A 14,309-nucleotide genomic window follows, 5' to 3' on the forward strand; every position below is an offset into this window, starting at 1 on the left:
TAGATAGACAAAGTTACCAAGCTATCCAAAATGCAATAACTAGATCGAAGCTTGGTTCAGAAACCCTGTATTCCAATCTAACTGCCACCAAATACCTGGTCCTCCCTCAAAATCCACTCATGAAAATTAACAGTTATATTTTAAGATTTTTCTTGAAAAGAAAAACTACTTTGTATTTTTTATTATTAAACTGTTAAAGTTGTAACTACCAGCAGCCACTGATAGTTCAGATACTTCTCATCTATTTATGTATTTTTTTTTTTATTTTGAGTAGCTCTGACATCTGTTACCTTATACTCCTTCCAGCCTTCATGGGTTTCTTACAGATTTGAGATGTCGGAGTACAAGACACTACCCTGTTGCATTAAGAAGATGCATCGGTATAAAGGAATGGAGAAACCCCAGTGAGGCAATGATGTATGTTGGTGAAGTGGGCTGTACCTGAAGGAGGCTTCAAATTAAGCCTGAAGTGAAAGCCCAAAAGCTGTCATTGAAGCACAACCACTGTTGAGCAGGAAAGTCTAAAACCCACCTGATAACCTGCACACAGAGCTGTTATAAAAGTGGTAGCCAACCACGTAGTCACTTCAGAAAAAGCATAGGGACACTAATGCCCTCTTCAGTGAGATATGGCAGACCACATTACTGTAATGCTTTGATAAGGAAAGCCAGAAGGAGAAGCCTGGAAATACGCCCTTCTCCAACAAGAGCCACTTTCAGTTCTATCATCATCTACAGAGAACAGTGATAAACACAGATTTGTTTCATTGAAAGAAAAAAGACATAAAGAAACATAAACCCATTACTTAGCCATTCTGCACAGTCTACAGCCTTGTGAACAATTTATGATATACATGAAGTAGTACCAAATAGTAAAGAAGTTTCCATCTACTTTTTTTTTTAACATAAAGTATTTTGAAAATATTACCTGCGAAATACCTAGAGACAGAACTGCAATATACATTCTTTTAGATGCTACTTGCAGCTGTTGCAAAGAAACCCAAACTATCCAGTAATGAACACTATAATGACAAAAGCTAGAACCAACATCACTGGTACTTAGTATCAAGCATTTTAATACCATCACTGTATCTGTCAAAACTCATCGCTGTATAGAAAGCAACCTACTAACGCGCTCCATTCGTATTTAAACAAACCAAAAAAAGAATGACTGTAAGTAGCTGTTGAGGGAAGAGGAAAAAACAAGGCAAGCATACAACAACAACTCCTCCTTACACTCTCACAACCTGCAGTTATTTTCAACTTGGACTTCCTGAGGCTGTTGCTCATCCATTTACTAACCTCAATGTAACCGTCTTCCAATACTTGAGTAACCTCCCCTCAAGTCCACAAAAGCTTCTTGTGCATACATCATATAGCAAGTACACCTATGAACTCCCTGCACTGAGTGAAGAACCACATCCTTTTTGTTTGTTCTGAACCTAGCGTCTACCTCTGATTTGACTGTGTGCCTCCTCTTCCATCTTCATCTGCTCTCTCTACAGGAGTTTATAGCTTTACCATATCGTTGCCTCACCTCCAAGTTATCTCTGCTAGGCTGACAAGCCTGTTCAATCATTTCTCACCTAGGAACTAATTCATATCTTGTTTCCATTCAGTGAACCTTTTCCAATAACAATGCACCTTTTCTAAGATGAGGGGCAGAAGATCTTACAGTACGTAAGGTATAAAAGAACCATGGATTTACGCAGTTACATATCTTTTTCCTATTGTATTCTCTACTCATCCTAGATGTTCTGATCATCAGTTGCTCTCTGGTTGGAATAACTATATCAGGCATTGTTTCACTTCCCCCTTCTGACTTTCTTGTACACATTGCCACCAAGCAGTCTCCTCAAAATATCAATGTCCTAAACACTTCATGATTCTCTTCAAGTCTGGACCTAAAATACAAAACAAGCAAGGTTAAAGGGTACTTTATACTTCTGATGAAATAAATCCGGGTGGAAGAGGGGTGTTGACTGACAGCAGTGCTCCTCCATACAAGAAGCACACCACCAGAGCTTACTTATTATATATCTAATACTACATAAACACAGAATCACTTGATTTACAAATAATGGAAGAAGAAAGTGTTAGGGAGCTCTTTGATCATGCTTCAGCATTTTTAAGCTGCAGCACATAAGTTTGATTTGATTCACACTTTCTACAAAGTCTTTTCATCTTACTGAGATGTTTGTTTCTGAAAAAGCTATGCACATGCAAGTAGTTTCAGCAAGCTCTGCTAGCAGGAAGGTGGCCTACACTAGCAGAAGCACAGGATTAGAAAAAATTAAGTCAAGGTGTACTGTCAAAAATGCTCATATTTTGGATTAAGTAGCTTTCATGTACATAGAATTATACTTCTTGCATACAAAAACCACACAAAGTTTAACAAGAGCAAGTGCTGGATTTTGCACCTGGGACACAGCAACCCTGGCTGTACATACAGACTGGGGAACGAGATGCTGGGAAGCAGTTCTGCAGAGAGGAATCTGGGGGTTCTGGTTGACAGCAAGTTGAACATGAGCCAATGCCAGTGTGCCCTGGCAGCCAAGAGGGCAACCGTGTCCTGGGGTGCATCAAGCCCAGCATTGCCAGCCGGGCGAGGGAGGTGATTGTCCCGCTCCGCTCTGCACTGGTGCGGCCTCACCTGGAGCACTGTGTGCAGGTCTGGGTGCCCCAGTATGAAAAGGATATAAAGCTACTGGAGAGTGTCCAGAAAAGGGCTACAAAGTTGGTGAAGGGTTTGGAGAGGAAGCCGTATGAGGAGCGGCTGAAGTCACTTAGTTTGTTCAGCTTGGGGGAGACCTCATTGCAGCTACAGCTTGTTCACAAGGAGAGGAGGGGCAAGAGTTGATCTTTTCTCTCTGGTGACCAACGACAGAAGCCAAGGGAATGGCAGGAAGGTGTGCCGGGGGAGGTTTAGGTTGGACGTTAGGAAAAGGTTCTTCCCCCAGAGGGTGGTGGAGCACTGGAACAGGCCCCCCAGGGAGGTGTCACGGCCCCAAGCCTGACAGTGTTCAAGAAGAGACTGGACAACGCCCTCAGATACATGGTGTAAACTGTGGGGTTGTCCTGTGTGGGGACAGGAGTTGGACTCGATGATCCTTTTGGGTCCCTTCCAACTCAAGACATTCTATGATTCTATGTAACTGCCCAAAGATCAGCATGTCCCGGCTTTTCTTTAAGCCATTTACTTGAAGTGTTTTCCCTAGAAATTCCTTTTTTCTACTTCCTACCAATATTTCTGCTCTCTCACTTTTCTAACTATTTCAGTTTTGTCAGGCTCCTGACTAGGCCTTGCTGTTGCAAGGAAATCAACTTGGACCACTTCACTGAGCACCTCTGATTGAAACACCTACATTAAAAACGACCATGCAGTAGCACAACAGCTTATGTGTCTGTCCCAAAAGCTCCTAGTTAATTTTTGTTACAACAAAACCTAAATGACACCTGCCAGGCCTGACAAAGATGTGCTCAGGGCACAATGACTTTCACAAAGCCTGCAATCCTCTTCACTTGGATTCACCTGAGGGTAACCATTAGCATCTTCCACTTTAAGCCCATGCACTTGAAGCCCAAAGCTTTTGCAACTTGTTCCATACAGCCTAACATCTCTTTACTACATGGGAATATTCTCCTGCCAGCTAAGAAATACCTCCTACAGAGAGACAAGGTAGAATTAAAGAATTAAACCTATCAAGCAGTCTTGCTCTTACCAAGAATTTAGGTTGAACAAGCTAACAGGAATTAGAAATACACCCTTTTAGGACAGAGACAAGGTGGAGAAGCAGTCTAGAGGAAATCTACAAAACCTTTAGAGGAGAGCACATACATTCATTTCTGAAGCCAACATACAAAGATTGTAACAATCCAAGGAATTTGCAAAATTCTTGGACCTGTGAACGACTAAGTTATCAACACTCCTGTTATAACAAAGGAAAGGCACACTAAACATCCTGATGTCACAGGAAGCTAGCACTTCGCTAGATTGCCAATTTTATCAAATGTGACTCCAGTCTTTCCTTGAAGAGTAGCGGAAAGAGGATGATAACTCACATGTTTTCAGTGTTCTTTCTCTGTCCGTCACAGCATTCTTTGTGCCACAAACTACACATCCCTTCTCTTCAGGCACTGAAAACAAGCTGCTGTGTGACACCTTTTAGGAAAAGACCTTGAAGGGCAGTACCAGAGTAAGGGCTCAGAGGCTCATTAACAAAATCCAGACCTTGAGTCATGGGAAGGGAAGGGAAATTACAACTGTGGAACCACATGTATTTTTCAGTAGCGCAGGAAGTAAGGCAACACATGTCTGCTTTACTTAGCCACCGGCCCGGGAAGGAAATGAACCCAAGCTCCGTAGTTTTATTAATCTCCCCCCACCAACACTCCCGCCTCCCTTCTCCCCACCAGCCAAAGACTAGAAATCCGCCGGGGATCCGTATCCACCACCTGACCCGACTACGCGGCCGTGCAACATGAGGACAAGGGGAAGCTCGCTGCTTGCCATGTGTGCGCACTTCTCCCTCGCCCAGGAACTCGTCAGCGAACGGGACCGGGAGAACAGCGAGGCCAGGGGCGGCCGCACCGCCCACCGCCGCCGGCACAAGCCCCGCGGGGAACCTCACAAAGGAAGGGGGGGACGGGGCGGCCGCAGCCGCCCAGCGCACGCCGCGGCGGCGCCCGGAGCCGGCGGCGGAACAAAGACTCCGGCCCCGCGCCCGCCCGCCGCAGGGGGGAAAGAGGGAGCACGGCCGCGCACACGAGGCCGGCACGCGGGCACACCTGCGCGCTCCCGCCCCGCGGACGGAGGGGCCGGGGAGCCCCGGGGCGCTGAGGTACCGGCCGCGCGGTTTCCGCGTCCTGCCGCCGCCGGGGGCCGGGGAGCCAGAGGAGGGTCCCCCGCCGCACCCTGCCGTGTGTGCCCCCTCCGACAATAGGGGAGCGGGACGGCCCCACGCGCGACGCGGGAGGCGCTGCCCCGCGGCGGCCCTTTGTGCTCCCCCACACGCACCGCACCCCACCCCCGCGTTACCGTGGTGAGCAACGGTCTCATCTGCTCGCCCGCCCGCTCCTCTTCCATCGCGGCCCCGCCGAGGTCGCCCGGGAGGAGGACGCGGAACGGGAGGCGGACGGCGGGCTGCGGCTGCACGGCTGGCTGCCTGGCAGAGGCGGGCAGCGCTGGTACCCTCCGGACGGCCCGGCCGCGACTACTCCGCCGCACCGGGGGCTGAGCCCAGACCGACCCGGCGCGCCCGCCTCCCCCGCCCCGCGTGCGACCGGCAGCGCCGCCAGCCAATGGCAGGGAGCGCAGCGCCTGGCGCGTCGGCGCCCCCGCCCGCCGCGGCCCCCCGGGGGGCTGGCGCGGCGCTGCGGGGCGGGGCGCAGCGCGGGAGGGGGCGGTGGGGAGCGGCGTCCCACGCGGAGCCGCGTGGCGGGCGGCCCCGGCTGCCCTGAGCCGCGGCCCCGGCGGGCGAGCTCCGCCTGACGGAAACGCTCAAGCCCCGGGTTGGTGGGGCCGGCGCGGCGCGACCCCCGCGCCGGAGAGCAGCGAGCTCCCGGCGCTGCCCGGCGGCGGCGCATGGAGAGCGGCAGCGCTGCCGGTGACCGCGGGTGTTTGACGCTTGCTTCGCACAGCACCCCTTTTCGCTGGTCGTAACCACTGCCAAGCTTTTACCACGCAAGCTGAAATTTTCCACGCCAGGTGCCTTCCTCGGGCTGATTTTTTTTTTTTTGAAAAAAGTAACCAAAATAATCCACTTATTTCCAAAAATAATATTATTTGCCCTTGTATAAATATTCCAACAATCCTTTATTCAAAAGGCTGGGGGCGAGTCGTGTTATGATTGTACTTTTGGCTGCCTCTGTAAAGCTTTTCTCTAGTAAAAGTTTTTAGAAAGAAGCAGCTGTTTACACTTGTCTAGTAAAGATAACTTTTGCTTGCTTTGCCTCCGCGAAGATGACACCTTCCTGGGAGCCATTCACTCCTGAAACACCTTGAACCAATAGGCCTGAATATGGACATACACAGCATATGAATCATAGAACCGTAGAATATTTTGGGTTGGAAGGGGCCTTCAAAGATCACGTAGTCCAACGGCCCTGCAATGAGCAGGGACATCTTCAACTACATCAGGTTGCCCAGAACCCTGTCCCTTCACGCTTCCTGTGCTTGATGACATGGTTACATCACACTGGGGCTCCCAACTACACCCACTACCGCTGGCGGGGGGAGTTGTCTGCTATGGCCCCTTTTTCCACCCTGAAACCCTGCCTGGCCAGACTGGTAGGCAGCTTTTATTTGCCCAGGACTTCTGGACTGAGTTGTCACTGAAGCTCTAATACCGTAAATGCAACGAGTCGATGTGCACCAGCGGGACAAAGATGCCACATGGGCCCACAACATGTGCAATACAGCCAGTACCCACTTTTGAGGTGCTTTAGGCTTAGTGTTTATTTGTTACATGCAGTATGTGAACTCTGGCTCAGAAGTGTCAGGAGGAAAATACCAGTGATTTTGCTGCAGGCCCAGTCTCAGTTTGTCGTCTGAAAATGACAAAAGTCTGGATGGGTCATTTAAAGAGAGCTAGATTTCAGGATCAGAGCGGGATCACAGGAGACACAGTATAACAGAGAAGGTAGACTGACTGATGCAGATATGATCAAGATAGATCAAGACAAGAGGATGCGAATTAGACTGGGTCTCAAACAAGCCCTCTCGAATGGAGATAAGAGAGCTGCTGGTCTTATCAGTAGCTTTAGAAGCAGCAAATGAAAGGAACACGTGCATCAGCAAACACTATGCTGGACTAAGAACACTATAAAAGGAGTCTCTGCAGGGCCTGCAGACAAAAATGTAAACCCGGCTGTAGAGGCAAACCAGGCCTCTCCTACTGCCTACCAGCAGGAGGCTTAGCACAGCTGTAGAGACCCACTGGCCACAGGCTAGCCAAGGGCTCTGGACCTTGGCTGGAGTGCGGGCAAGAAGAGCTGGTGGGTGACCAGTAGTCCTCTCTGTGCTTTTCAGGAAAGGCACTGGCAGAGACAGATCTTTCTGCACATGAAAATAGTTCATTATTTCTCTGAACAGAAGCAGACGTCCTGGAAGGAAGAGCAGGTGCACAGACTGTTGGATGACACTGGGCACAGATGCAATTCAGGCCATAAGGCCAGAGATCCTGACCCATACAACTTGGAGGAAGCTTTCAAGTGAATGACTTGGCATGAGTCTGTACCAGGTCACTATAACCTGTATTTTGAGGAACATATCATTAGTTTAAGCTACACCTGCCTAGTTGTACTGGAGAGATGAAGTAAGGCAAGCTGTATGGGACTGATTGAACAGGGAGCAACCTTAACACATTCTTCCATCAAAGGTTCTAACCTGGATCAGGTTTCAGCTGAGTTTGAACTGATAACAGACAGAAATAAAGCATTGTGCACAACCACCACAAAAATAATAACCTTGATATAAAGTGCCTTGATACACTTGCAGTTTAAGTGTGACCTGTTCTGTCCCTTCCTTTTCCAGGACCAGGACTGGCAGAGTTTCAACTTGGATAAACCATTGAAAACTATCTGGCAGAAGACAGCATAGGTATAGTGGGGATGGATTGTAACTTCAGGTCCTACATAATTAGTGCTGAGTAGGTGTCTTGGGAGGCAGGTCATGGAGGTCCTCCTTTGATATTGGGATGAACTCAACCCATCTTCGTGAGCACAGAACTTCTCCATTGTCTGGGGACTCAGCCCAGAGAACAATAATATCTAAAGTAAGGACTTCCCATAATGTGCAGTGAACTACAGTATTTGGTGATGTTCCTCAGGGGACAGCAGAGTGTTTCTAAAATCTCAGCCACAGTGAGAAGAATGTTTATTCCATCAGAAAGGAGCCTACTGACATGAATTTAAGTTAGATTTTGGCATTAAAGGATGTTCCTTTTCCATTATCTTCTTGATCTCTGAAGAGGGGCTCTGAGGAGGCATCTCTGATGAGATGCTCTAGCACTCTTTTCCCTGGCATCAGACAGACAGATCAAGGCACAGTAGAGCAGTAGGGACCAGCATTCATTTATCATACTTCTTTTGGCACCCTGTACTGAGAACAAGATCTCTAGGTGAACACCCAGTCATTTGCTGAGCTGAAAAACCTGTTTGCTCACTGCATTCCATCTGGTCACTGTATGTATCACTATAGCAGAGAAGGCCAACCTAGCTTCCCCGTGCCGTGCTGCCTCAGTGAAAAGAAAGTGATGCCTCTGTCCTCATCAAGTTGACCAGAACTTCATAGTGTTCAAAACCTACCTTTTCCAAAAGTCATTATTGAAATAGACCAGCTTTGTGCTTATGAGCATAAGCACAGCTGTCACTGGCACACTAGATGACATGTGAAAGGAGATGGGTAGAGCTTATGTGGCACTGAAAAAGTGGATCATCAGTCTTTTTAATAAGATAATGTACCTGGTCCACAACAAGTGGCCCGATGGTGCTTTTCCTCCACTCCTCTTCCTCACTTTCCTCCCTTCACCCACCCACAAATTCTTGGACACAGATGGAAGAGGCAGAAATTACTGGATAAGCCAGATCTCTGATGAGGAAACTGCCTGTCTCCTTAAGGCAGAGCCATCAGTGTCAGCTTTACACTTTACTCTCCCGCTGTTTAATTTCTTGCCAACTATCAGGCACTCACGGGGCTCAAAGGAAGTTAAGTTAGGGGCTGATAAAAGCACCTTCCATCCAGTCCGACACCAGCATCCGATCCATTCCAGTCATAAGCTGCACTGGCAAGTATGACCCCTGGGAGGAAGTCACCACAGACCTCCCAAACAGGATAAAAAGGTGGTGTTTGATGGGATAACTGCAACAGCCATTATCTCTACCAAAGTGGATTATTTCTCAGGGTTTTTGTCTGTTACTACCGGCTGTTCTTACAGGCTGACACAATTATCTTTAATAAAAGCATTGGCAACTTTTGGTGGGGAGTACCTCTCACAGAAGGAGATTATTTTGACAACAGCGGTGCCCCTAAGAAGAGCCCTGAGAATGGTGAAGGAAGAAAGTGCTAGGAGTCAGTATTCCATAGTCCTTGTTACCTTTTCTCCACAGAGAAAGTAAAAATCATTTCCATGGCTAGGACAGAGTCTCAGACTGAGGAACCACCAGTGGAAAGAGAAAAGGAGAGAGGAGCTGGGGGGGGCAGCAGGGAAAAGATAAGGGGACTGGCCCTTTCTCATTAGAGCATCTGATGCTGGCAGAAGCAAACAGAAATTCAAGAAATGTAATCACCGTGTGTGGAGGAGAGGGGTGCAATATGCAAACAACTGGTTCCTATAGCTGCACTAGGACAAATAATATTTTAATAGGATGAACAAAAGTCAAACAAAAGGGATAAGGGCAAAGAGACACAAATTCTAGTGCAAACAATCACAGGTACAGAAGGAAACAGGCAAGATAAACACCTGGGTAGGCTAAAAGACTGGCTCTAAGTAAAGAAGTGGAGTAAGTTTGGGGAGAAAGATGCTGATCTCTTGGAGACCAGAAAAGTAAGGATCAGATGTTAAAATAAGCAGGGGTGGGGGCAGAAGGAGTGAGGAAAGAAACACACGAACTAGAGCTGCAAAATGCAAAAGAGGCGTTCTGGCCTAGTGCTCTGAAAGACAAAGGTCTAGGGAGAGAAGAGTTCTCTGCTAGGAGGCTGAGTATAGCAGAAAAACTGGAAAGTCTCAGGACCCCCGCCAATGTATTTTCTACATCACAATTTAAAAAAATGAAACTTTCTCTTACATGGTCAACTAAACTGTGCATTCTTTACATTCTAGGTACCTGTTTGCCAGGTTCAGACTGCAAAAAAAGCCAAAGACATTTGCAAATAAAGCCAGAGGATGTTGCATTTCAAAGATGAGTGTCATACAATGCTTAACACTTTAAATAATTACCAGTTGCACGTGTCTAAAATTGGGCACTGAAGATTAGTTGAAGCTCTTGACATTGTTTGGCTAGCCATCTGCAAAAGGATAAATGCCCCTTCCCTTACTTGTATTATGAAAGTCAATGCTTGTAAAGCAACCAGGTATATACAGCTGAGTACTTGTAAAAAGCACAAAAGAAAAAGGATGATTCCACTCCCACAGCAGTAAATAATAAAGCAATAAATACATCCTAAGCCTGCATGACTAAGAAAAAACACTGAGAAGTTGGTTAATTAAGTGAATGCTGTCATTTTTTTGTGTGCTGAATGCATTAAGAATCATCATCTAAAAAACAAACTCAAGCAGCTGTGTAACTGAAGGCCATCTCATAAGGCACAAGAACATCAGGGTCAAATCAAAACTAATAGCAACCTGCATTCTGGCAGATCCTAGACTAAGATTTACAAGCATTGAGTTATTTTCTCTGCACAGTTTGTGGGTGTAATATTAAATACAGAATTGTGACTAAATATTTCTTGTATATTTATATGGTCAAGGATCAAAGTTATTCTTGTTTCTTTCCAGCAGATTTATTGTTCTATGTGGTTTTTAAATGCTTATGAAGAAATAATCACAGGCCTGAGGAGTTCATAATCTAAAGATAAGAAAAAAAGCAGACTAGAGGACAAGTGCAGGATTTTTGAGGTACACCAAAATTACCAGTTCCAAAGTTGAGGCGTAATCAATACCTCTCCTAAAACCACCTCTGTTGTGATGCCTTCAAAAGAGATTTCAGTGTAAACAAAACAGTGATGTCACCATCATTACAGTCACTAGCTTGAACGAGCACAGGTTCAGATGAATAAATTAGATTTCAAGGTACATATAGCAAGTCAAGACAGGTTACTTAGGAAATAAAATCACTTCCACTTCATTTTCACTCCTCGGTTCTCCTGTCTTTTACAAGATCAATTGTCTTGAAGTTTCTTTTTTCTTACATATAAAGAGAAAGAAAAATACAGATTTTAAAATGGATATGTGTTTGAGTTGTTACACAGTTCAAAAAGAGTTTTTAGTCTAGGAAAATTGGTTTCAGTTTGTCTTTAAAGTAAAAAAGAAAAATCTACTGCTTAATCATTTTCTGGTATGTCACAATACTGAAATCAGTACAGACTTCTGACAGAAGGAAAATATTTACTAGCTTCTGTGTTTAGAACCTTGCCATTTTAGAAGGCATGGTCAGATAGTATGAAAGGTCTAAGACAAACTACCAACTGTCTTGATCGTGTGTCCACCTGTTGCTGTTTATCCCTCTTTAGTACCAGCTTTACTCACACACAATACCTACCTTGTCCGAGTATGGTAATACAAATAAGGAATTTGGCAATCAACAGTAGCAGCAGCAGACTTCAAAGAAAATTTTCAGTTACATTTCCATGTGAAATGTATGTGAAAATATACACAGCTGATTTTTAACACAAATTTGTATTTCTTCTCCCCTCCAGCTGGTGTGTAATATCTAAAATGTAAGGCATTTCAGCCCTGTATATAGAAAAGCAGTGAAATCCATCCTCAGATTTAATCATACGTTTAATGCTTACTGGATCAGGGCACCAACTCAGCATCACCATGGCTGTCTTCCTACAAGCAGAGGCCTTCCTGACATTCCACCTTCATATTGTTTAGCTCTGTGGTAACCAACATACTTACTTTTTCCCTAGAACAAACAAAGGAACAGTTGTTTAACTTAAAAGACAACATTGGCACAATTTAGGCTGGAAAATGTTTCTAGACACCAGAAGAAGGAAGGTCTAGGGAACCCTTTTAAGACAAGTCTAGGGCAACCTTGAGAAAGCAAGAAACTGCTTAGTGTAAGAAAGACCTTGAAGTGTTCATAAAGGATTTTAGCATGTAAATGCCTGCAGTAGGAGAGGACTCTTTCATGAAATGCTTTCAAGAAATTCTTTCCAGTCTTGTGGTATCACACATTTCACATCTGCACTTGTTCCTTGTTATCTGTACAGGCTCTCAATGTAATATTTTAACCTCATCTATGCAGGCCTTCGGATCATCAAAACAATCAGCACCCTTTATTATAGCATTACTTAACCTAAAGTCCCAAGTTTAACCTTTAACCAGTTTGTCAGCCAAGGAAGAATATTAAAGGTTAGTCAACTTCTGTAAAATTTTTTCACATGCACAGAAGGAAGATAGAAAACAAACACTGAAGATATTCATATATCCTGGGTTACAGGTAGCTGAGGTAAATTGCGCAATATGGAATACCAAATCTCTTTTCCCATACAGCTCTTGAGATGATCATATTCTTCCCACACAACTTCTCTTCCATCACCCCAGGGAGTTTAATCATACCTGTTGTGATGAAAAGTCAACTTCTAAATGAGTTTGGACACCCTCTGGACTCAGTTCCAAAACACCCAATTAACTACATGCCAATTATCTACATACAAAATGCCTTCAGAGTTGGCACTGCTATTTCGCAATGTCACACCACAAGGTCTTCATCCAAGATCTGGTGACTATACCTTTAAAAACAGTTGTTAACAACATCTACATTAACATAATTTACCTTTCAATAATCAGCTTAAACATAAAAGTGGGGAGTTTTAAACTTTTTATCAGTAGAACCATTCTTTACTCAGTATGCTGTCAGTGGCTTAATTTTTGTTTCTGAAACTATGTAACTGGGCTAAAAAAAATAATAGCAAAAATAGAGACTGTATTTATGCAGTCACTGCCTTTCCAAGTCGAGCATCTTTACTGAGTACTAAGTTTTCAATTTGCTGGTCTTTGCTTTCTGACCAACAACTTAGCCAAAAAGCATGTCTAACTTCAGGTACTCTTCTTCTGTATTTCAGAAGTTTCAGCTCTTGAGAAGTAAGGTACTTAGGGACAGAAAACAGCAACATAACAAAGTCATAGGCCTTTATTATTTAAATAAATCATTATAATAAATCAAATTACAATAAAATATTATCTAATTACTGACTATTATCAAATTTATTAAACATTGCCTTTTCTAACTCTTACGTTCAAGCATAATCCTATACATTAATATTTCTGTTTTCTCCACAAGAGTTAGGAAACCCTTACTTTAAAAGGGGAATTAAGCAAGATTGGAGTTGGCAAGAATATACCAATAAGAGAGGGAGGCAACTCTTGCACTCCTGGCCTCCTGAGAGAGAATAGATTTAAATGTTTTTTCTAACAGAGCCTGGAAAGGATAGTGAAAAATGTGTTTGTTGATGAAGGACATGACTGATGTAAATGAGGTTACACGTCCCACTAGGCACAGCTTTATGATATTTTGGGGGAGGAAGTGGGTGGCCTACTTTGCTTCCTCCCTCACTTAAAGAGAAATACTTACTGCATAGATCATCATTCCCACTATCTCTGGTTTTCTGGCACTGACAGAGGAGCGTGGATGTAAGGAACCATTATTTACAAGTCAAATTCATGTCCCACATATTGTTATGTTGTAATTAACTTTAAGCCAACAGTGCTGCTAATAAACTGTAGTTATTCCTTAATGCAAATCAGATTAGGAATTATTAACCTTATAGCCTCCTCATGAGGGGGCTGTTGTTGAAGTCTGTTGTGTAAATGCGACTTCTGGAAAGTTTAAGTCTCCCATCTGAGACTTCTAAAGAATAGAGTAAATACCATAACAACATACTACCCTAAGATTCCCAAATAAAAGGAAAAAGAACCAATGGCAAATTTGGCTGCATTGTTCAGGAGATAAAGCAATTATAGCACAAATCCACAGATTACTGTCCCTCTGAATATTTTTCTTAGCAAAGATGACTCCTCACAAATCACCAATAGATAACACAAAACAAAGCAATACTTCCCAGGTCCTTGTAATCTGACCTATTCTTGTATCTTTTTCTTAATGAAGAAGGGTTCATCTGATTCTTCTAAGAGGTGGGATGTCCACAAAAGAGTCTAGAAAAATCAGATCACAGTTGAATATTTTCCTGAGCCACTGTCAAGGTACACGCTTGTTCTTGTTCATTCAGGACTCTTCCACACATGTGCTTTCTGTTCTAACGACTTACTCTATTTCCAGTCTGGAAATTGCCATGGCACAAATCCCATCCATTAGGCAATTTTGTGCAAAGAAGGTATGAGAGTTAGAGCAAGGATAATGCAGCCAGAAGTGAGAACAGCCAGCTAAGGAAAGCAAGGTACAGTATGATCTGTCTCAATTCCTAAATTGCCGGTACTCCAGTCTAGAGGATTTACTGAGTGAGCTGGCAGCGTGCTCAGAAGTGATGGCCCCAGGCCATCACAGTGAAAATGGAAACTGCTACCTGCACTTTCTGTGCTATACAACATAAATTCTTATAATATTTATGAAAGTACTGAATTGTA

At 44.4% G+C, this 14,309-nt stretch overlaps 1 protein-coding gene across 8 annotated transcripts in view; it reads right to left on the minus strand.

The window, feature by feature from the left end:
- Positions 1-5,214, minus strand: part of SLC4A7 (solute carrier family 4 member 7) — a 96,097-nt gene extending 90,883 nt beyond the window's left edge. For all 8 annotated transcript variants that reach the window (XM_065628498.1, XM_065628493.1, XM_065628500.1 and 5 more), the window contains exon 1: positions 5,039-5,214. In XM_065628498.1, the coding sequence (XP_065484570.1) occupies positions 5,039-5,086 (48 nt within the window). In that variant the 5' untranslated portion in view covers positions 5,087-5,214. The remainder of the gene's footprint in view (positions 1-5,038) is intronic.
- Positions 5,215-14,309: the final 9,095 nt, after the last annotated feature.

The sequence above is a fragment of the Caloenas nicobarica genome, chromosome 2 (assembly GCF_036013445.1).
Source record: "Caloenas nicobarica isolate bCalNic1 chromosome 2, bCalNic1.hap1, whole genome shotgun sequence".
Classification (NCBI taxonomy): domain Eukaryota; kingdom Metazoa; phylum Chordata; class Aves; order Columbiformes; family Columbidae; genus Caloenas; species Caloenas nicobarica.